Source organism: Habropoda laboriosa, unplaced genomic scaffold (genome assembly GCF_001263275.1).
Source record: "Habropoda laboriosa isolate 0110345459 unplaced genomic scaffold, ASM126327v1 scaffold134, whole genome shotgun sequence".
In the NCBI taxonomy this organism is placed as follows: domain Eukaryota; kingdom Metazoa; phylum Arthropoda; class Insecta; order Hymenoptera; family Apidae; genus Habropoda; species Habropoda laboriosa.
The window spans coordinates 1644475-1667256 of record NW_017100266.1 but is presented as its reverse complement, the minus strand read 5'-3'; the positions used below and the strand labels follow the sequence as shown (position 1 = coordinate 1667256).

The following is a 22782-nucleotide window of genomic DNA, read 5'->3' as shown; positions in this document are numbered from 1 at the left end:
TTTTCAGATTTCGTTTCAAAACATCGAGATAAACATATTTGTCCATTGTATCTTCAATAAAAACAAATTTTCGGGCACCATTGGAATTCATATAAATCCACACTATGATACCACCACCTTTGTACTTTAAAAATTTATTTCTTTGGTACTATAATCATTTGCAAACTATAGTCTTTTTTTCTAATTAATTTTATCAATTGTTGGCTTTCGCCTTGCAACTCGTGACCGGTATCCGGTATTTTCAACACTAGTCGAATAGTTATGGGATAAACATTCTTGTTAAAATCTTCATTTATGTTAGCTACTATTTGTGAAGAGGAGCCACATGGATTTTTCTTTACAATGTTAATAATTTTTCTCTTTTTTCTATCACTAAATTTTTGAGGACAATCACATTATTGAACATTAATACATTTTGCATGTTAGAAAATTGTTTAATTATGCTTTTGACCTTGAATTACCTTGCTTAAACAAATTTAATATACATAATTGTAGGTTCTGAAACGGTTGTTTTTTGCATTTTGCCTGCCATTTTTTACGTTTTACTGTTTTCTTCTAAACATAATTCCCTGAATAATAAACAATTGAATGCTATCAAACCTAGGGGTTCCTTGAGAATAAACTTTCTACTAATATAATAAAAATGTCATTCTAATTTATATAAAAAAGCAAATTTTTTTAGTGTGCCAATACTTTTGTTTCAATAAACATGGCTCTTAATATACAGTGGAACCTCCACAACTCGTACCTTGATAACTCAAAAACCTCTATAGAACGAAAATTTTCTTCATTTCTTTCGGCTCCACTGTAAAAACCTCTACAATAATTATAATTGATAAAGAAATTAACTGAATATCGTTCTGTTCCTTTAAAAGCTAGCTGTGCCAATACTTTTGTTCGTAATTTTTGTAATTCGGTTGCTAGTAACTTATTTCTTTGTTTGTGGCTTCTTTTATCATTCTGAATATCATTCTCCTATATGGAAAACGTAAAACAAATGGATGTAACAAAGGAAGAAGAACACGAGGAATATCAATATTTACATTTAATCAAAAAAATCATGAAAGAAGGAACAAAAAAAGATGATCGTACGGGTGTCGGAACGTTGGCTATTTTTGGAACCCATATGCGATTTAACTTGAAAGACAGTAAGAAAATTAAATTAGTTAATCGATATCATTCCGTATAACCGTACAATAAGAGAAATTTGATCGATTTGATTAATTGTTGTAGATATATTTCCATTACTAACTACAAAACGAGTATACTGGAAGGGTGTACTGGAGGAATTGTTATGGTTCATCAAAGGATCAACAAATGCTAAGTTATTAAGTGAAAAAGGTGTTCATATTTGGGATGCAAACAGTTCACGTAACTACTTAGACTCTTGTAACTTTACAGACAGGGAAGAAGGAGATTTGGGACCAGTTTATGGGTTTCAGTGGAGACATTTTGGTGCAGAATACAAAGACATGCATGCAGATTATAACTACCAAGGTAAACAATAATCTTAAATGGTTGAACTTAATTATGTAGATTTAATTAATTATGAATACACTGAAACATTTTTCTTTACTAATATTTTAATATGTTCTTTTTATTTATACAGGGATTGATCAATTGAAAGAAATTGTAAATAAGTTACGACATTCTCCAAATGATAGAAGAATTATAATGTCAGCATGGAATCCTGTTGATATTCCAAAAATGGCACTACCCCCATGCCATTGTTTTGTTCAGTTTTATGTGAGCAATGGAGAATTATCATGTCAGCTTTATCAAAGAAGCGCCGATATGGGTCTTGGTGTACCATTTAATATAGCATCCTATTCTCTATTAACTTACATGTTGGCACACGTTACAAATTTAAAGGTAAGTTTACAATGGAAAAAAAAAAGAAAAAGAATTTATGAACTCTTTTCTTAACAGAAATTCTTGTCTTTGTTTATTTTTAGCCAGGTGAATTTATACATACAATGGGTGACTGTCATGTGTACCTCAATCATATATCAGCACTCGAGGAACAAATCAAACGTGTGCCAAAACCATTTCCACATTTAAAAATAGTTAGGAACGTTGAAAATATCGACGATTTTACGACGAATGATTTCGAACTGATTGGATATGAACCACATGCAAAGATCTCGATGTCAATGGCTGTATAACATGTTGAAATGTAACGATATCATATCGAAACAAATACACTAAGGATTAAAATTTTTGTACACTTTTTATGAATGAATACGTAATTCATGTTATAATTTTTAACCGTATCCTATACTTTATTTCCTAATAAAAATTACGTTTTCTTTAATAAACTTGTATCTTAATAATTATACATACATATATATGTATGTATGATTATAGCAAACATACATACATATGTATATTTATAGTTATATTTATATTTATATCAATTTCTTTCAGTACCAGTTTCGAATGTGGTCCATACATGTCTGTTACAGCTCTAACAAGTATAAATCATAATCATTTTTCCTACGGTTTGCGTCATAGAAGCAATCAAGTAAAAGAAGAATGTTTTAAAAGGATGTAACTGACAAGCATGGACGATTAAAAGGCCTTATGTAAGCAACTTTCAAATTTAACAAAGTTATCTTCCTTCTATACAATATTTGAATAATCCAGTACACTTCCTTAAATAATGTACATACATATCTATTGGCAATATTGTTTTTCGCGCTGCTAGTGAAAAATTATTTCTACTAAGTTTTAAAGCAAGTATCCTTAAACAAATGTGTTTTACCTTTCGTTTGCTCAATTTAAAATAAACAAAGGTATTAAAAATAAAAAAAAAAATTTAAGGAAAGTCTCTGGACATTAGGGGCTAGCACATCTTTACATCATTAGATGATGAAGTAGTTAATTGATGCAGTTGCTGGGTAATAGCCAAGGTGCCACTTTCACTCACCGTAATTATTATCCAAATATCATCTAAACAAAAAAGATTATTACTATGATAAAGATACCCTTAAAAATGTCCCACAATAAGAAGGTAAGCGAATTTACCTCCAAAAAAAGTTTCTGTAGATTTTACCATCATCCTCCATTTACTTTCAAATATACCACAATGTGGAGGACTCTGAAGGTCCACACTTACTTCTGTCGATTCTTTCGGACCTAAAGATGGAACTGGTACTCTCGTACATACTCCCATTTGTACTCCTCCTGTATACTGTAGACAGACTCCTTCAGGCCATGCTTCTGTACCACTGTTTTGTATTTGCCATGACTTTCTAAAGTTAGTCAGAGGTGGTACTGATTCTCCTTCGCCAATAGTGCTGTCACATACCAGCCTCATACAAGGGTATTTATTTTGAACTGGAGACTCGCAGTCAAAGTAACTACATATTGCTGCTTGCAGGTTCCTGAAATCGTATCCAGTTTATTTATACATTCATACACATTTCTATAATCACATGTAATACAGCGCCAAAGAATAATTTAATGGTAAAGGTGTCTGAAGCCCACTGATCCATCTCTAAACTGATCACACTTTAAATGTTCTTTCATCAAATATAAAGTTCTCATAATTAAGCAAATAATAAATAAATGAAATCGTATTAACTGTCAAATCTATGTACTTAAACTGTCAATAGGATGAAGATAAAGAGTCTCAAACGAGACTCCACGTAAACATGGCGATGTTAGGGTTAGGTCATAGAAACGACGTAGAAGTGCACGCGGAAGGTAGTATCTCACCAGTTGTTCATATCCAGGAAGAACGTAGCAGTTGCTTCGTTCAGCTGGCTGCCGGCCAGCAGCTTTTGTAGCTGCTTCACCAAATCGTCCTTGTCGGTAGTACCCAGGCAGCTGAACTGATGCAGCAAATGCTGGTCCAAGTCGTTGTCCACGTTCATGATGCGCTCTATAGCTCGTTCAATACCCCATATGTAAACGAAATTGTCACGAACACGCACACGGATTCGTGAAAAACACGTTGTTATCGTCGGAATCTTTTTAACTGCAAATTTTAAATGTCATTCTTCGTGACGTTTATCCGTGCGCAGTGGGTGCATGCATCCACGGTACACTCTGCGCAAAAAGTGCAACGCACTGGGGAAAATAGCTTCCGTACAGTCACTGTCCGAAGGTGAAATTCGCCAGTAGTTACGTTCCCCTTTGCAACACGGTGTCACCTTGACCTTGAACGCCGAGTTTCCACAGTTAAACAGATACGCGAAACAGTCATGATGCGTTTATACACAGGTGTAATGCGGGTTGCACGTACAAAAGCATCACAGACTTTTATAAACAATGCACTTATTTATTTCTATTTTCAGAATATTTTTTTAATAATATTTTAGACATTATTACCTTAGTTTCAAACGATTTAAAAATTCAAAAATAAAATATATTATTATGCCATAAATGTATAAGTTAATTGTCAATAGTATGTGTTTTTATTGAAGTGTATAACCAATTTTTTATTGAACTAAAATACGCAAGTATAGCGTAATGGTGTCAGATATGATTTCTGAATTTAAAAAATTTTCCCTAGCTACGTTAATAAACGATCTTTATAATTACATTAATATTCTCGTTTTTTGATAATTACTAATATTTAATTTTCTTAATTATTATCAAGGTCATTATGTACTTTTTACAAACGTTTGACATGCCCTGTGGCGCAATTACGTTGACAGTGAAGTTCAACGTATATTCCTTTCCCAAAAATCGCATCTGTCACGTTAAAAGATTGATGAAACTTGAATTGATACCTCCTTTTTCAGAGAAGCGATAACAAATCGCTGAAACGAAAAAAATTTAACATCAAATGGCATCGAAAAACGGAACAAGAATGTATATATGTAGATTGTAGAAGAGTCCTGCTGATTTTTCACGCATGTACTTACAGAACAACGCCAGTCTCGTATACACCAACAATTTTTCCGGGTATCTTATACTTAGCCCAACATTATATAAATACTTTTTCCGGACTATGCACATTTTATAATCAGCCACCATGTACTATGTTCAAATAACTTGAACGAATGATTCTAATCGATACAAATAACAGCTACAAAATTTTAATAGGCTACAAGTTTCGCTTATACTCCAATTATAACGGTTTCTTTTTTTGAAAATGCTTAGCATGATAGTAAATATATTTTGTATAGCACTACTTATAGATGCAATAGCACCTGTTGTTTGTAGTACTACATCAAATACTAAAGTTCAACTAAGTATTCGATAGATTTAATTGAAATTACTAGTATTATTATTTTTGCTATTCATTCAAAAAATTACTTGTAACTTTTCTATAAAATATATTTTCAACACTTCTGAGTAATGCTCCTGTACCATCAGTATTCTGTGGTTTAGATTAAAAATATATATTTTACTTATTTTAGTTGGAAAAAAAGTTTATGATCCTGAAAAACTCCCTTGGTTCCATTACGTATACGTCTATGAACGTGAAGTCAGTATGCGCATGCTCGATTGTCCCCTCCATTTCAGCCAAGATTTGAGAATGCGCGCGCTTCGTGCCGCGTAACAATTGAAATACGAAAGAGGAGACAGTCGCAGCCCGAAGTTGATCTGACGTAGATATTTCAAAAAGGTCCGGTCACAGGGTGATTTCTAATTAAACTAATCAGTGCCGCTTGTAACCACAACTGTGATTCGCGATGAAACATCTCTGAACAGTGTGAACTGGTGACCACGTTCTATAGTCGCGACCATTTCCCACTGATAATTCGAAGAAACTTTTGAAGGAAACACGAACACGAGCATCGATGAAACGTTCGAAATTATTGTGCGATTGTCTCTTCGTTGACGTCGGGGCCTCGTGATGATAGTTAGAACTCGTTTCGCTATCACGAAATAATCGGTTCGAATCGGTCAAACTCGAGAATTAGTGGGGACTGATGTGAGTACGCGTGGAGTTTGTATTTGCTTTTCTGTGAAGTATTTTGATCTTTAGACGACGATTCAATGATGTTTTTAAATTTTTTATTATTTTTTACCTGTTTCTTCTAGGTTCCCATTTTGGATGGTCTTAGATGTTGTGTTACCTATTTTTATTTATTTTATGCTACTTTATTCTGTCTGGTTCATCTCTTATGTAGTATGCAATACTTTTTAATAAGGTATTTAATTTTTTATTTATTTTTTTATACCATATAAATGTACTGTTACTGTGTATTGATCAGAGCACCAGGAAACTAAACTTCCAGACTATTCTTTAGGATAGATGTATATTTAAAATGAAAGAAACAATGTGTATTTAATAAAATCTAACTGACTTATTAATATTATTAGAATGTTCCCTGGAAGAAGTATCCCATACCATACATACAGAATATATACAAAAATCTTAGGTGTACAAATAAGTAACCCAGCACTCTTTTATACATAAGAAAAAGTGATTTATATTATCTCAAGCAAATTTCAACTTTTCTGAAAGATCAGAGAGTGTATCAGAACACTTATATTTATACACCTAATACCACATAACTATCAACTATAAAGTATTCACATATAAAATTGGATTAACATACCACAATTCAGCAAAGAAATTTAGAACATCTCAAACTTGTGACCATCCATGTACAAACTGATCCAAAACTTTACTTAAACAGATGATTGGGCCTTCCTCTGGTGCTGGTGGTGTTTCGGAGGATGAGGTGTCTGACCTGTCCAAACCTGGCAAGAAACGCATCTTTGAGGACCTGGACATAGAAAGCCTCTGTGAGGAGGTCCAGAACAGTCGTAAACGGTACCAGTATCAAGATATAGAGACTCCAATGGATGTGGTTGCCTCTAACCAAGTCATAGGCAACACGACGGCCCTGTTCTCGCCACTGTCGGCCCAGGAGGCCATGGAGGATTGTCCAATGGCGAGACTGGAGGTCCTCTTGGTGGATGGTACCAACTGCACCTGGACAACTGTTTCAGAACTGGAATCTCAACATACTATCGCTGAAATTGCGGCCTCGCCTGCCACGTCTTCCTCATCGTTGGACCATAGGCAGGAACAGGTGATCCAGGAGGTGCAAATTGAGGAAACAAGTTACCAGGTTGGCTCTGACTACTGGAAGCCAATTGCCACTATACCACCCACCCATGTGCAACAGAACAAGCCAGACATGCCTTCCAATAGTCAACAACAGCAGCAGCAGTTTGACGATCAGGAGACTGGGAACCTCTCTTGGCTGTTGGACTTTAAACTAGACCCATTCATTGAGGCTGCAGATGAAAAGTCCAGTGTACCATCACCCAGAGACAATCACAGTGGTCTGAAGTTATTCTAAGGACTATTAAATGAAACTTTTGCTCTCATAATTCCACATTGCATGACTCAGAATCTTCTTAAAATGCTTTTCTATGTGATTCCAAATAAATTAACAAGGAAACAAATTTGTTGTTTAATAGATTGAACATAAAGGCTTGACTCTACTCATAATGCCTTAGAGTAAATGCCTTTTATCTTTCTTCAGGAAGCAAAACAAAGGTAAATGGACGTTTCTATGGGTCTGCCTACGTCAACGATGTGAAGAAAAATTACAACGAGAATTGCTCCTGGAATCATGACTCCAATCAGAGTTGCTCCAGCCTGGACAATAAGAGCTTCACGTCCTCACGGTGCAACGGACCAAAAAAGCCGCCTTTCACCTACACAGAGCTCATTGAACACGCTCTGCGAGAAAAAGGAGAGCTCACAGTATCAGCCATTTATCAGTGGATCTCGTGAGTACCCTGCAACAGCAATAATCCAAAACTTTGCAAGTTCCATGGAACAACAAAGATTTGTTTAGCATCGTGCATGGCTTACAGAACTTTTAAGGCGTCAAGGAGACATTAAATTGGTCATTGCTTTTTGCTAACTGGAAAATTCTCAATTGAAGGTCATACATTATGCACCTTGACCTAAATTTCCCATAAATATAAAATTAATATTGATACATAGTGTAAGAGTTCTGTGTATTTGTAGAAGGGAGGAAAATTATTTAAGTGTGTAACTTGTAAGGGAGGCTTAGAAATGAGTTCAGGGGCTCGATTATCTGTATGGTCGTTTTTCATCAGTCCACGATCGAACAGGTGAAAGCACAGAACCAGTAAATTGTGCGCATTCGTGCTGACTGAGGGGTGGAATGGAGAGGGGTGGAGAGTTGCATCGAGCAAGGAAAGGCTTGGTACCGGCTGGTACCAAGTAGCGAGGGCAGCGGTGCCAAGGGGTACCATCTAAGAACGCGAGCCACCCCGCATCGACGTGGGCCATGTTCTCGTTAATTCGTAGAAACTCGTTTCCTACATTTCTTATATATAGGGTGTATGACATAGTATAGACAAGTGAGAATGAATTCAATACCCTCAAAATCAATTAAAGGAATATACATTAAATTTAAGGTTGAATTTTTAAATTGAATGAAACCAACTATAATGGAAATCAATTAGAACTACTTCTATACGAAGGGTAAACATTCTTCCTTTCTTTCCTCCCTTTGTTTTTGAATGATTACCAATTACAATCATTAGAGCGGGTAAAGTCGCCATTTAATGTTCCGTGCTCTTTTGTCTCCACTTACCCTAGGTGGAGAATTAATTGTGGGGGGAGGGGGGTAGCACGCCGTGATATCGCCACGAGCAGGTGAAGAAAATTGTTCTCGTGGCGGGTGGTGGTCGACGTTGAAGGGACAGACGTCAAAAACCATTTAAACGTCTACTATTATGCAAATTCAGAAAGAGCATTTTCCAGAAATTTATAATTTATGAATATATATTTTCAGAGAGCATTTTCCCTATTACAAAAGCAACGACGATCGTTGGAAGAATTCTGTGCGGCACAACTTGTCCATAAATCCTCACTTCCGGAAGGGATCCAAGGCACCGCATGGAGCTGGACACTTGTGGGCCATTGCGAACCGTTCCGGGGACTCCAGACCTAGACAGACTATTAATATCCCTAACACTAGCTCTTCCATGAAACAGATCAGCAAAAATTTGACAGAAGCTGAAAATCATAGGAAATGTATCAGGTAGTTAGAATTACTAATTTTCTGTAAACAGGGAAAGTTTAATTTAAAATTGTATTTATTTATTGGTATTTTTAACTCTTTCAGGCACATGAATCCAATAGATGAGGTGGAAGCAGCGACTGCCAGTATCACGCAACAGTCCTCAGAGGAGGAGACTGAAAGTATGGTGAATTCTGTGACATTAGAGCACTGTGCAGAAGAAATTCTCAGTGGTATCAAGAAAGAAGTAGAAGTACAGTATCTTGTTCCTATGATGGTGTCCAGTAATGAACATAATACAACCCAGTCCAATCAGCAAACACAGGAACTTCATTACCCTGTGAAAGAGAGTGGTAAGTCAAATTATTTTCCGGATAAATTAGAAATCATACGATTCAATTGAACCTCGAATTCAAATTCATTGGTTAAATATCTTCGCAGATTTCCTTAATCCAGTATCTAAGGAAGTGGTGGCCGAAGAATGCGGACTCATAAGCGAAGGTTATCTAGTCACAGATCTAAATCCAACGACCCTGGGCCTGAACATGGTGGAACCGGAGATCATTACCCCGGAAAATCTGTTTGGAGAAGAATTAAATTTTCAGTTCTACGAATTGTCCTCTCCTTCGCAGATCCAGTCTGCCTGACAAGCAGAGAAAAATAGGTTGAGGTTGATAGTTATCGACGAGCTGCACGTGCAAAACATTCAGGATCAAGTGGAAGAAAACATGGAGGATGTTCACAGTACCAATAATGAGAAGGAGTTTCAAGAGTCAATGGTCGAGAGCTGACTTTTTTTAAGCGTACAAACGGTTGTTGAACTTTCCTTTGCGGTTCTCCGAACTGCTAACGAACATGAACAAAAATCCGAACGAGACGCAGCGTATTATTGCCGAAATTGTGCCTGGATATATGTGTCTTATCGAGTCATTTAATACTACCATATTAGTATAGTTTCTTTTAGCCCTTGCAGAAATAACATATGTAACGTTTTTTGTATTAGCAAACGAAAATACAATATTTACTACGAGGTGTAAATATTACTCTTTCTCTAATTACTTTTTGGAAGTTTGTATACCAAGAAAGTAGAAATATTAACCACTACATGGATGTTTGTAATGCGTTCATTTTACTATGTAGAAATTATTTTACAATACAACACGTTTGCATCAAAACTGTCTGCTTCATAGATTTTTCAATCATTTTGTCTTAGATTGTGGTTCATCTTCATCTTCTTCCTTAGGTTCAGTCTTCTGACTTTCATCTAAATGCTTTTTAGTTAGTTCCTCTACCATTTTTTGTTGTCGCTGAAGCATCTTTGCCTTCTTAGCTTCTTTCTTCTTCTTCTTCTCATCTTTTTCTACATCAATCAATGCCTTTTCTAGTTTATTCTTGCTCACATTGCCTGTAGCAATTAATTCACGCCTAATTTTCTCTAACTTGCGTTCTTTCCTCAGTTTAGCTTCTAATTCTGCTTCTTGCTTCTTAGCAATCTTTTCTTGCACACTGATTAACAGCTGTTTCATGCCAGCCATTTTAACAGTTATTTCCTCTTGCCTATAAACATAAATATGTATAAAAACTGTTAAATTTTATTATAAAATATATCATATAAATTAACATACCTAGCTATCAGAGCCTCCTCCTTCTTCTTTTTCTCTTCTTTAATTTTTTGCAATCTTTCTTGAATATCCAATGGAAATGCAACTCTTTCATATTCTTTTAGTTCTTTTATTTCTTCACGAGTGGGCCACAAACATCCTGCAGGTGTTCCTAATGCTTTCACACCATATCTACCTAATATTTTCTTTTTATATTTGACTGTGTTATGATACCACACTATTGCTTCATTATAAGGCTTTTCACCAAACAATATATTTCTGTGTCCAGGAGTAAGTCTTGACTTGTTTCTTCTATCTTCTTTTTCTACAACATCAAATTCCTCCTCTTTGAAGATAGGTTGCTCTTCAGCAGTCTCAAGAATATTACTTGGCTTCGAGCAATAATGTTTTCTACTTATAGCACCTTGAAATCGTAATCTCAATGACACATTTAAAAAAATTTCTTTCAGAGACATTTTGTACTGTCTTTTCACTTATTCTCGTTGTTTATATTATTTATACTGTATTAAATCATTTATAATCAGAACATTTTAACTATAAAACATCAGGTTAAATTAATGTAATATTACATATATCTTTTGACATTCAAAATATTTATTTGATTTATTTAAATTTTTGACTGATTTCTCTGCCCCAATTGGGAAAATTTCTAATTATTATTTCTTATTAAAAAACACTCAATCCAAATTGCAATTCAGTAAGTGATGATCAATACGAAATTAGGTTATGTATGTTATTGGTACGAAAGATTAGGTTATGGTACAACAATGTAAACTTATTGGAGTCTCTCTTCGACGATGCTTGGACTTCATGTTGCTATGATAATATAGACATTATATCGGTAATTTTAAGTATTATGAGAAAAAGAGACTTGTGATAATTTAACATATTATTTTATAATAATCCGTTGAGAATAAATAATAAAATGGGTCGATTAGCAGAGGTACAATATTTATAATTTTATATTTTGCAATGTAAATTATAAACTTACATGATTAATTACATTTTTTTTTTCAAAACAGGTAGCTAGTGATCAATCATCTGAACAATGCAAAACTTTCGTATTTATGGGTGAAGGTTATACTTTAGGAAATTCTTTGGTGGCCATAATTTCACAGAAGTATGTCATATTAATTAATATATCATTTTAGAAATAATCATTAAGCTTTTTAATTATATTTTTTCAAACCTAGCCCTGACGTGGAATTTTGTGCCTGTTTCGTCAATCATCCAGCAGAAGGAAATATTTACTTGCGGATTCAAGCAAAAAAGGGAAAAGCAATAGATGTACTAAAAAAAGGATTGCAGGACTTTGAAAAGATCTGTGATCACACTTTAGACACTTTTAATACCTCTTATGAACAATTTAAAAACTCAAAGGACACATCCATGGATAGTACATAATTATTTTTTTATTGAATAAAAAATAAAAACCATAAGCCTACGTTACTCCTAATTCACTATCATCATTATAATTTATAATAATCGGACATATTATGAGTATGAGGATAGGAAATGAGCAAAGAAAATGATTACAATCAAATAGACTTTGCATAGAGTTTTATTGTTTAAACAACCTCAGCAGGTCTTTGTCCTCCCATGACTTTGTGATTCTTAGACAGATAGTCAGCGAATTCTTGATATGGTGCTTTTCTTAGTGCCTGATCATGCCAGAGATCTGGTGTCAGATATGCGTAAGTCTTGGCTATAGCTGCATAAGTAGCCTTAGCAAAATTTCCAAGAGTACAGGTGGATCCTCTTGCAGATGTGTAACAATCCTCAATACCAGCCATCTGCAGCAGTTTTTTAGGTACAGGGGCAGAAACAATGCCTGTACCTCTTGGTGCTGGGATCAGACGCACCTGAACAGATCCACACTTGCCAGTAACCTTGCAGGGTACTGTGTGAGGATCACCGATCTTGTTACCCCAATAACCACGACGTACTGGTACAACAGACAGTTTAGCCAAGATGATAGCACCACGGATGGCAGTGGCTACTTCCTTGGAACACTTTACACCCAAACCAATATGACCCTTATAGTCACCAATAGCTACAAAAGCCTGTAAAATGAAAATAAATAATTAACAAGGTTCTCAGTGAAATAAAAATTAGGTGAAAGTAATATTACCTTGAAACGTGTACGTTGACCAGCTCTGGTTTGTTTCTGTACAGGCATAATTTTTAATACTTCATCCTTTAGTTCATGTCCAAGGAACTTGTCGATGATTTCATACTCCTTAATGGGCAAAGAGAAGAGGTAAATGTGCTCCAAGGATTCAATTTTTCCATCTCTGACAAGACGTCCAAGTTTTGTGACTGGAATCCATTCCTTGCTGTCTTCTTTACCGCGTCCACGTCCACGGCCTCTTCCTCTACCTCCGCGACCTCTACCCCTTGGACCTCCACGGTCACCTCCTCCACGAGAGCCAAATCCTCCACGAAATCCTCCACGCGCGGCTGGAGCAGTGTCCGCCATTCTGTGGAGATTAAATACAAAAATTAAATATAAATATGCATAAACGATGCGTAATTGTTGGTAGAAAAATTTAACGTTTGCCATCAAACAAAGATGCTAATTTAACCTATGAACACATGGCTATGACCACTATTGAATTTATTTAAATATTGAATAATAAATTTATTTTGTATAATGTTTCGTAGATTCGTAGTGTCTTATATATTTATAAGAATGTACCAAAATTAAATTAGGTAGAGATTTTAATAATGAAATTTTAAAAATGACGTGTATCATACTTACGTTACTTTTTTCTCCTCAGCACGGTTACGGAAGAAAGACTTATGCTACACTCTCGAAGCGGCTAAGTTAGATAACTCGATACATCTCGATGTCAGACGTCACATCCGCTATTTAAATGTAAAATTCCAAATAAAAATATAAGACTATTATCTTTATTTAATTTATAGTTTCTATTTTGCTTACTCTTATCCATTCAGTTTTGAAAGAAATTTCTGAAACATTATTTCGTGAAATTAAAAAATATTATTCTGCAAAGTAGGCCATGAATTCTTCTGTTATACCTCATATTAAATATAGTATCTACGTGAACAAAATGGTTAAATAAAAGTGGGTATTTTCATTAATAGAACACTATTTTAATATAATTTTGCTTGATACCTAAAAGTGAGTAATAATAATAATCAAGGAGTATTAAAAAATAAATCGAAATCCCTATAGAATATTATAATTTTTATACAATAAATTTTTGTTAATAAATCAATCGATTAACCTCCCTGATACATGATACTGAATAAAAAATTATTAAAAAAGAAAAAGAACATGTCGGATCTGAATCAAACGCCATCTGAAGAGACTGTTTTATTGGCAAGGGGCTACAAATTTCTAAAAAAATTGGGTGAGGGTGCTTATGCGAAGGTAAATTAAATATATCATAAAACCATAAACCAATTTATCCTGAAATCTTTATGAAAGGAAAATTGAGGTTAAGCTCAGTCGATAACGAAATTGAGCGAGCTTTTCGAATCTTTTAACCTCCAATTTTTTTATGTTCTATTAAAAGAACATTTCTATTAAGAGAAAATAGTAATAATATTACGTAAAATTAACCATTATTTAATTGCAGGTATATCTAGCGGAGTATAAACCGGAATCAGAACCTGAAAAGAACAGTACTTTAGCGTGTAAGGTTATAGACACCGGGGAAGCACCAAAGGATTTTGTCCGAAAATTTTTGCCTCGCGAACTGGATATTCTGATAAAATTAAACCATCCTCATGTCGTACATGTGCACAGTATATTCCAAAGGCGAGCAAAATACTTTATATTTATGCGCTACGCTGAAAATGGCGATCTGTTGGAGTTCATCTTGAAAAATGGAGCAGCTGCTGAGGGTCAAGCACGCGTATGGTTTCGACAGCTTGCACTTGGTATTATAGTATATACATCTTCATAATCATTTAAAGATAGTCCCTTCTTCATTATACGAACAATTCCAGGTCTTCAATACCTACACGAAATGGAGATCGCTCATCGGGATATGAAATGTGAAAATGTTCTTCTGACGTCAAATTTAAACGTGAAGCTAGCAGATTTCGGATTCGCTCGTTACGTAGTGGACAATAGAGGTAAACGTGTCTTAAGCGATACCTACTGCGGTTCCCTGTCCTATGCTGCTCCAGAAATCCTTCGTGCTTCTCCGTACAACCCCAAGATCGCTGATGTCTGGTCCCTTGGTGTTCGATGCCCTTTGACGACACTGACATCAAGCGTCTATACGAACAGCAAACCAGTCGCAAGTGGAGATTCCGTACTAAAATTGCTGATACCTTGAGTGACCAAGTGAAGAGGTTAGTGACTCGTCTTCTGGAGCCTGATGTCTCTAAACGGTGGAGGCTGGAACAAATAATCAGTGGCGAATGGATCTCCATGGATCCTCGTCTTCTAGTTCTTACTCCTGCAGAGCAAACTGCTCTGAATAATGCTGTATTAGAAAGGAAGAAATATGAAGAAAAATTCTCAGCGAAAGACCCTGTGAGAACGTTTGGAGAAAAAAAGTTACTGGAGCCATTTGATACTTTAAAGGTGATTGAAACTTTTGCTTTGTAGAAGCTGTTCAAGGTGGAGGAGAAGAAGAAGGTAGGTGTGGAAACAGGCAGATCTAAACCCACAGAAGAAGTCACAGTCATCAAGAAAGCTGCTAGAGTTTGTGTCTTAATTGAATTAATTATTATACTTTAGAAAAGATTACAGAATTTCTTGTATTTTTCAGGTAGCTATGTCTTCAGTTGCAGCTGGATCCATTTTTAAGAATTAAACTGGTGTTGTATTGAAATTTTCATTGTCAGGACCAAGTTATTACAGCAAGAATTTTTTCTACAATTTTACACATTTTTAGAAAATTCCATTTTATTACATTCAACTCCGAAAAAACTGAATAACCATAGTTACATATTATTCATTGTACATTAAGACGTTCAAGCATTAACAAAATAACGTTTAACGTTTATTTTACATAATTAATTTCCTACGTATCGCGCTTTCAATAGTACTGTACTATTTTTCGAAATACATTTCACATAATAATAAAATCCGTCGGCAAAAGTCTCCACTTTTTCCTTCAAAGGAATTCCAATGATCTTTCGAGGACTCGCGAGTCCCATAAGATTCCATACGCCGTCTGACAACAATAATAAGAGCTGATCGTTCCGCGTTCGACTTACTATGAATACATCCGTAGCTGGCAAAACATATTCTTGCAAATCCTTCCACGCCTGATAGTGTAACACCAATGTCTGCGATGGCAATCGTAGCATGATCCATAGAGAATGTAACATGGGCTCCACGAACGCGTCCATTATCTTTGGAATGTGTAAGTCTGCAGATTTTGAATGAATATAATATTTTCAGTGAAAATGAATAATTTTTTTACCTTGATTTTATTCTCTGTTTATCAAACAAACCTTTTAAGTGAATAAGATTATTTTGTTCATTACTGTATGAATATATAGACACTGCATCAAACTTTACCACTATGATGAATTCGATTTCGTTCAACGTAATCGATTCTATCAATATAAAATCACTAATATTCATTTTGAAAACAAGATTTGTTAAACGTTGATTAGTACAATATGAAGAAAAGTTTGCAGCTTTGCATTGTGCTTTTTGAATACTTGCTGATTTATTAGAGGTATGAATGATGTCTTTTATGACTTTCAATTTATTTATGTAGGCTACTCTATCTGTAATAGTAATAAAATATTTAAGCATTACTATTGAAAGTCATCTTATTATTGAATATTTAAAAGAAAGATACTTCGTAGTGCGGTGTTAATTGTTTCTGCTGCTCTTGAAAATTTCTTTATTTTCTCTGCAATAGGCATTTCATTAAAATAACTTTGGTAAAAGTTCTTCATTTCTGCCCCTGAATAAGTACCATTAATTGTCAGATTTCCAACAATGTTTAAGCTATTCTGCAATTCGATTCCTGTTCTTATTTTCTGTAGAGATTTATGTTTTTTCAATTGATGATCCATCAATTTAGTCAGGTTTACATCATTTATTAAACCATTAATAATAAGCTCGGATGCATTAATAGAACCTTGAATTATTTTTTGACCATAGATTGTTTGATTCTTAGACTTTGATAATGCTTCTGCAATATTATATTCCATTATAGTTCCAGATACCCTGGAAGCATATAAATAAATGTTAATCAATTCAGTAATTATTAGTAAATGAACCAATTTCATTAATTACTTTATATTGCTAAAGGTAACAGTATTAAACTTCTTTCGTCCCTTGATGGTTACATGTTTTTTCTTCTGCATCAGAACATTTTTAGCCCATTTATCAAAACCATATCCATTCAAATTTTCCACAGTCAAAACATTAATTATTTTCTTTTCAGTTACAATATTTTCCTTAAAATCGTTTCTCATTACATCCTTCTTAAGATCCATGCTGTTCATTCTGTTTTTTACGTACAACTTCCCTGAATTTTTCACAAATAAAATTTTATTTTTTTGTAAGATACTACTTTAGTACAAGCAGAAGCATTCTTACCTAAGATCTTTAATGTATTGAATGTCCACTTCACTTGCACTTTTTGATCTGTATTTTTCACCAGTAAATTATTGAACATGTCATTAATATCTGATACTGAAGATTTTATAATTGAAACACTTGAATCTACAATAGCAGGGACTTTAATGTTATGCAAAAAGACAGGAACTATTATTTTCTGTAATTTTGTCTTGCTCAAAACACGTTCAGAAATGTCCTTCCATATTGCAGAATTTAAGATATTTGTAGAATTCTGAAAGAGAAATATTGTAATAAAATATTAATAAAAAATTTTTAATACTTACACTTAGAGAAATGTTTCCTTTCATCAGTGCATCCTTTATATACAGATTTTTTCCATGGAAGGTAGTTAGATTTGTTGCTATCCAAACCTCTGTAAACAGTTCTTCCAATTTAGTGTTATTTATATTTTTTATTATTGGTTCCATTGGGAAAGTTGCAAGTTCCTTGACAATAATATTAACTGGAATATTATTTTCGGTAAGTTCAAAAGAATATGCTAGATTCATTGTATTCACTTCTATATTTCCAGAAATTCTTTTTTCATGAAGATTAAAGTCTCTTTTCATTTCCATCAAGTATGATGGAAAATAAAAGGTATGCATACGGTTTGAGGTAAAACCTTTACCTAAAATAAAGTTAGAATAAGTAAAAACTACTGATGCTTTCATTAATATACATTAAACATTATATCTCACTGAATGTTATATTTTGTAAAGGTATCATATCTTCAAGTTTTATGGCATTAGCCAAGAGATTAGCAAAATTAACATGATTAATATCATCCACATGAGTATCTTGCTCTAAAATTATATTTTTTCTTATTCTGACAAGTTTTTCATGAAATTCAATAGGAAATAGAAGATTGTTTATTATTAAATTGGTTGTTTCAATTGAAGCGTTGAAGACATTGGGTTCAACCCATGAATTTGCAAGCATCTTCAGTACTGTAGTGATATAATTAATTATTATAAAATTATGGTATCAAATACAAATATTAAAAAAATTACTTAGCTTCACCTCTTAAATTTATATTATTTAGGTGTGTTGTAATTATATTTTTTGTAGTAATATTACGATAGTATTGTTCACCAGGCAAAATAGATTCAAATAGAAATGTTGAGTTATCAGAAAAGTGTCTTTCTCCTAAATTTCCAAAAACACGTGAACTTGTTAAACTTTTCACAGTAATGTTATTCACTGCTAATGTAAAAGTTCTAATTTCAGGTGCAATTATGGTAATAGCACATAGGTTTGTCTTGATTCTTTAAATGAAAAAGTATTCTTTGAAATATTCTCTAAATTATTTTTTAAATTATTTAGTTAATTAAACATACCGTAGAAGTTTTAAGTTATTATAAGAAACTTGTGGTACTTCAACATTGTGCAGAAATTTCTTTCTTGCTGATGTCATAATAACATTTTGAGAATTTGCAGTGATCCAATTTTGGTGGCCATGTAAAGTAATGTTACTCCATTTCTGAATGAAAATTAAATCTTATTACTTATTGCCATAAAGATATATCAACTACGTATAAAAATTAATCTCACCATTGCTTTGCTGGAAAGTAATAAAGACACTGGTACATTATTGTATAAAGATATTGCATTTGATAAAATATTCTTCACTAATCCTATTTTGTTGACAATTAAGTCTGTAGAATTCAAATTCTCAATCTTAACATTTTCCAAGTTGAAATTACCATCCAAAATCATAGGCTGAGAAGTGAATATTATAGGTGATACTTGTGTTGCCCATTTTCCTGTAAATGATCCTTGCAATCGCAGATTCTCCTTCACTTTTAACTTATGTACATTGATCGAACCAGTCATTATTGTGAATGTACCATTTAATGGCAATAAAATTCCACCCTCTGTTAAGTTTAATTCTCTAACTTTCACATCTTTTATCTTCACTTCTTGTTTTGTTAAATATGTGGCAATATTCATCAACATAGAAGCATTTGTCACATTCACATTACTGAAAGTGTGCTCTCCTGAAATATATATTTGATAAATTGTATTTTAACTTAGTTTATTTATTTGAAAATTAAAGTTGAAGAATCTCACCTAAGACTTCTTGATTTGCAGACACTTTCAAAGCATTCTCCAGTAAATTACTTAAGGATATTCCATTTATTGACTTATCAATAATAATATCTTCTATTGGAAGACTGACAAATGGGCATTTCCAATTTTTTATTTCTTTAACTTTCAATTTTTTGTAACTCAAATCTGCATTCATGTTATTTGACATTGTTAACTTGGACAGAAGATTAGCATTCCTTTTAACATTTAATTTGTTGATTTTGCATTTTATTTTACATTTTACTTGAATCCTCTTTGCATGCAAAGATATAAGAGTTAAATTTTCAGGGTGCCACTTATTATTTATGATAATTTTCTGCCCTTGAAATTTTGAAACCAGGTTTTTATATTGCTCTGATACGCTCTTTAATTTCTGTGAGTTGTGTTCATTTATCTGCAAAGACAGAGTATTTTCAATTGACTCAGTTAGTGCTGCTATGTTGAAAGTATAAAATCTCACATTGTGAACATGAAGTTGATCAATATGACCTCTCAAAATTCTAATAGGATTATTTAGTTGTGGAACTTCTTCCACCCTTTTCTGAACTGTATTCATAGCATTTATATTCCATATCTTTATTTCTTTTTGCAGATCTTTATAAGATTTCTTTTTTATCCACAGCAGTTCTTTCAATATCCATCTATTATGTTTATCCTTCACCAATAAGAATTTCTTTCCGTACAATATAACTTGATGAAAATGACTAATTCCAGACAGTCTTATATGTAATTCAACGAATCGCCACCCATCATACTGAAAAGTTACCATTGTGTCTTCGTGCCAAGTTAAGAGTATAATTGCTCTATTTAAAATAATGGGAACAGCAAATTTGCCAGAGGAAATTTGTTGAAATGGTACAAAACGGTCATGGATTTCTTTGTAAATGACAGTTAAAGATTCTGTGGACAAGCTTAGAAAGTGTTCCATGAAATGACCATTCTTTAATTCAAAAAATGAAACGTCCTGACTGAATGGTAACCTTTGCATTACTAGAAACTCATTAGACTTTAAAAAATACTTAAAAACATAGGTTGTAGAGCCAGTTATTGCCAGGTACATAAACCCTTTGCTTTGAAAGGGGATTAACTTCTTAGTACCAACATTAATAATTTGTATCAGATCAAAGTAGTTACCAAACCAAGTGAAAATTGAAACATTTGAATCAGATGCAATGCCTAAATGCAACTGATTCATTCCTTTCCAAATTGTTAAGTGGGTCATATCATTCAATTCAAAATCTTGAATTGACCGTAAATAATAGTTGTTCAGGATTTTAGTGAAACGTAAAATAAGGACAGATCCATTTTGACTTTGAATTATTAAAAGGGCTCCGTAATTACAACTGTCTGCAATTATTTGTGTTCCATTGACCACAGGATAGGCAGCAACACCATAGAAACCTCTATCCTAAAATGAATGTCAGTAACTTAGGGAAATAGGATTTAAAATTTAATTTGGACTTTATAACATTAATGAAATGTACATTTATCTGATACAAGGATACATTGGAAATGTCTAAAATTGCAGTAAACCAGATTATTTCGAGTCCATATTTGAGGAAAAAGAAATTTATATCCTGGACACCGTCAAAGTTTAATTTACTGTAGTCTTGGAATCCATTTAGTATATTAATACCTATAAAGTGTTAGAGTTTATTTAGTAATTCAAATTCAAAAATCTATCGATTTAAGAACTGGATTCGATTCTCGACAATCGATAGATACTGTCAAAATACCCGTGTGAATTCATTAAAACAGATATACAGAGTGTCCCAGGTTTTAATGGCCAAACGTTGTCAGTATATTCTATGGTTCGAAATAAAAAAAAATGTTACACAAACGTAGGTCTTTTAGAGCTTCGTTAAAAAGTTATGGCAATAATACGAAAAGAAGGGAACAATAGCAGACTCGCGGTTATTGCGATGTAATACAGAAGTAGATCAGCAATATTTACGTTTACTCTGTTTATGCAAAAAGCAACTAATACTCCATCTGAAAAATGTCCACCGTTTATGACAATGCAAGATTGACATCAGAAAACATCAGAAGATATCAGATTACTCTGCAAATTTCGTTATTATTTTGTTTCATTTCAGTAAATGCATCATTGATTTTTTGTATCAATTCATTACGCGATCTTGTAAATATCGCGCAAATATTGATCATCTCTTTCTGTATTAGATCGCAGTAACAGTGAGTCTGCTATTGTTCCCTTCATTTCGTATTATTGCCATAACTTTTTAACAAATCTCTAAAAGACCTATGTTTGTATAACTTTTTTTTTTTATTTCGACATAGAATATACTGACAACGTGGGACACCCTATATATCATCAGTATCAACTGATACTTTGATAACCTCTTTTCTTGCATGCTTTTATCTAACTTATAAATAATTTTGCTGTGTCCTTGTCCCTATGTGCGAAACGTGCTTCAACATACAATATGTCCACATACGAAGAAATAAACGAAAATCTGACTGCTCAAATTTGCGAATTAGAAGCGTTACAGTCTGTTTACCCAAAAGAATTGGTAATAACAGATCATGGAGTTTTGGCTGATATTAATAACTTCATTAAGAACCCTATGCAAGAGTTACCACAAAGACTGGAGTATTCCATTGGAATTTCTATGAATGGTGTAAGATTTGAAAATATGTCTCTATTGATGTACTATATAATGCATTGGTATTTGCCAAAAGTCAATGAAATAACCTTTCCTAGGGAACAATTGAATTGTTAATTAGTCTGTCGTCTAATTATCCCAAACAAAAGCCAGAAGTTTATGTAAGAAGTTCATCTCTGAATCGAACTCAACAGCTACTTCTAAACCAAGCATTAAGCAATGTTGTTGAGCATCAAGAGGAAGAAGAACCTTGTATTTACATGTTAATATCATGGTTGCAAGATAACAGTGAAGATTATCTTGCAGCAACTATTATGAATCAAAGAAAGGAGTCCAACAATAGCAAACAGAAAGAAAAGCAAGAGAAATCTAGAGGATTTGCTAGATATTGGATATATAGTCATCATATATACAGTAAAATTAAAAGAAGAAATGTAGCCACTTTGGCAAAGGAAAATTCTATCACAGGTTTTTGTTTGGCGGGAAAACCAGGGATTATTTGCATGGAAGGTGCTTACAATGACTGTGACTACTGTTGGCAAAAAGTATTAAATTTTCTGACTTTCTAAACAATTCTTTCTCTATTTTTGTATTTCCAAAAACTTAAATATTCTTATTCTTATTAAATTTTAGATTAAGTCTATGAACTGGCATAAAATATTAGTGAAATTATTGGAAAAGGAAGAAGACTGTAAAGATATTGATATCATGCGTAAATTTAATAATTTCCAAGAAATATCTTTTCCTGTTTCTGAGTGCTCTAATGATATGAGTCAAATGTTAAAATATTTGATAGAACACAAATCACAGTATGCATTTAAACAATTGTTTGGCATAGAAGGTAGACTTCCTGAGTTGCTGGACTGATAATTATAATTTTAATTATCTCATTATTCAAATTA

The 22782-nt window shown here is 33.5% G+C and overlaps 9 protein-coding genes across 9 annotated transcripts; 5 read left to right on the top strand and 4 right to left on the bottom strand.

The window, feature by feature from the left end:
- Positions 1-922: 922 nt before the first annotated feature.
- LOC108573246 (thymidylate synthase) lies at positions 923-2195 on the top strand. The gene is made up of 4 exons (XM_017935637.1): positions 923-1148; positions 1234-1497; positions 1610-1872; positions 1956-2195. The coding sequence occupies exons 1-4, from the start codon at positions 980-982 to the stop codon at positions 2163-2165; spliced, it is 906 nt and encodes a 301-aa protein (XP_017791126.1). The 5' UTR covers positions 923-979; the 3' UTR covers positions 2166-2195.
- A 231-nt stretch (positions 2196-2426) lies between these two features.
- Positions 2427-4059, bottom strand: LOC108573247 (uncharacterized protein C6orf106 homolog). The gene is made up of 3 exons (XM_017935638.1): positions 3721-4059; positions 3028-3386; positions 2427-2952 (listed from the first exon to the last, which is right to left on the bottom strand). The coding sequence occupies exons 1-3, from the start codon at positions 3876-3878 to the stop codon at positions 2846-2848; spliced, it is 624 nt and encodes a 207-aa protein (XP_017791127.1). The 5' UTR covers positions 3879-4059; the 3' UTR covers positions 2427-2845.
- A 2543-nt stretch (positions 4060-6602) lies between these two features.
- LOC108573344 lies at positions 6603-9625 on the top strand. The gene is made up of 5 exons (XM_017935752.1): positions 6603-7257; positions 7461-7710; positions 8751-8999; positions 9084-9331; positions 9420-9625. The coding sequence occupies exons 1-5, from the start codon at positions 6603-6605 to the stop codon at positions 9623-9625; spliced, it is 1608 nt and encodes a 535-aa protein (XP_017791241.1).
- A 536-nt stretch (positions 9626-10161) lies between these two features.
- Positions 10162-11093, bottom strand: LOC108573326 (growth arrest and DNA damage-inducible proteins-interacting protein 1). Its single transcript, XM_017935733.1, has 2 exons — positions 10604-11093; positions 10162-10535 (listed from the first exon to the last, which is right to left on the bottom strand). Exons 1-2 carry the CDS (start codon positions 11053-11055, stop codon positions 10178-10180), a joined length of 810 nt encoding a protein of 269 aa, XP_017791222.1. The 5' UTR covers positions 11056-11093; the 3' UTR covers positions 10162-10177.
- A 432-nt stretch (positions 11094-11525) lies between these two features.
- LOC108573343 (probable DNA-directed RNA polymerases I and III subunit RPAC2) lies at positions 11526-12004 on the top strand. Its single transcript, XM_017935751.1, has 3 exons — positions 11526-11543; positions 11623-11720; positions 11794-12004. The coding sequence occupies exons 1-3, from the start codon at positions 11526-11528 to the stop codon at positions 12002-12004; spliced, it is 327 nt and encodes a 108-aa protein (XP_017791240.1).
- A 164-nt stretch (positions 12005-12168) lies between these two features.
- Positions 12169-13400, bottom strand: LOC108573280 (40S ribosomal protein S2). Its single transcript, XM_017935678.1, has 3 exons — positions 13362-13400; positions 12732-13080; positions 12169-12663 (listed from the first exon to the last, which is right to left on the bottom strand). The coding sequence occupies exons 2-3, from the start codon at positions 13077-13079 to the stop codon at positions 12169-12171; spliced, it is 843 nt and encodes a 280-aa protein (XP_017791167.1). The 5' UTR covers position 13080; positions 13362-13400.
- A 501-nt stretch (positions 13401-13901) lies between these two features.
- On the top strand, positions 13902-15396 carry LOC108573236 (testis-specific serine/threonine-protein kinase 1-like). The gene is given in 6 exon segments (XM_017935624.1): positions 13902-13997; positions 14206-14509; positions 14579-14815; positions 14818-15113; positions 15189-15284; positions 15352-15396. Coding segments are annotated over 6 exon segments (1074 nt in total).
- A 202-nt stretch (positions 15397-15598) lies between these two features.
- On the bottom strand, positions 15599-21006 carry LOC108573234. The gene is made up of 14 exons (XM_017935623.1): positions 20982-21006; positions 20741-20892; positions 19717-20664; positions 19239-19650; positions 18720-19165; positions 18502-18648; positions 18189-18426; positions 17867-18115; positions 17453-17796; positions 17148-17400; positions 16842-17076; positions 16399-16772; positions 16043-16324; positions 15599-15957 (listed from the first exon to the last, which is right to left on the bottom strand). Exons 1-14 carry the CDS (start codon positions 21004-21006, stop codon positions 15599-15601), a joined length of 4464 nt encoding a protein of 1487 aa, XP_017791112.1.
- Positions 21007-21596: 590 nt separating this feature from the next.
- On the top strand, positions 21597-22747 carry LOC108573233 (RWD domain-containing protein 2A). The gene is made up of 3 exons (XM_017935622.1): positions 21597-21895; positions 21979-22425; positions 22514-22747. The coding sequence occupies exons 1-3, from the start codon at positions 21701-21703 to the stop codon at positions 22745-22747; spliced, it is 876 nt and encodes a 291-aa protein (XP_017791111.1). The 5' UTR covers positions 21597-21700.
- Positions 22748-22782: the final 35 nt, after the last annotated feature.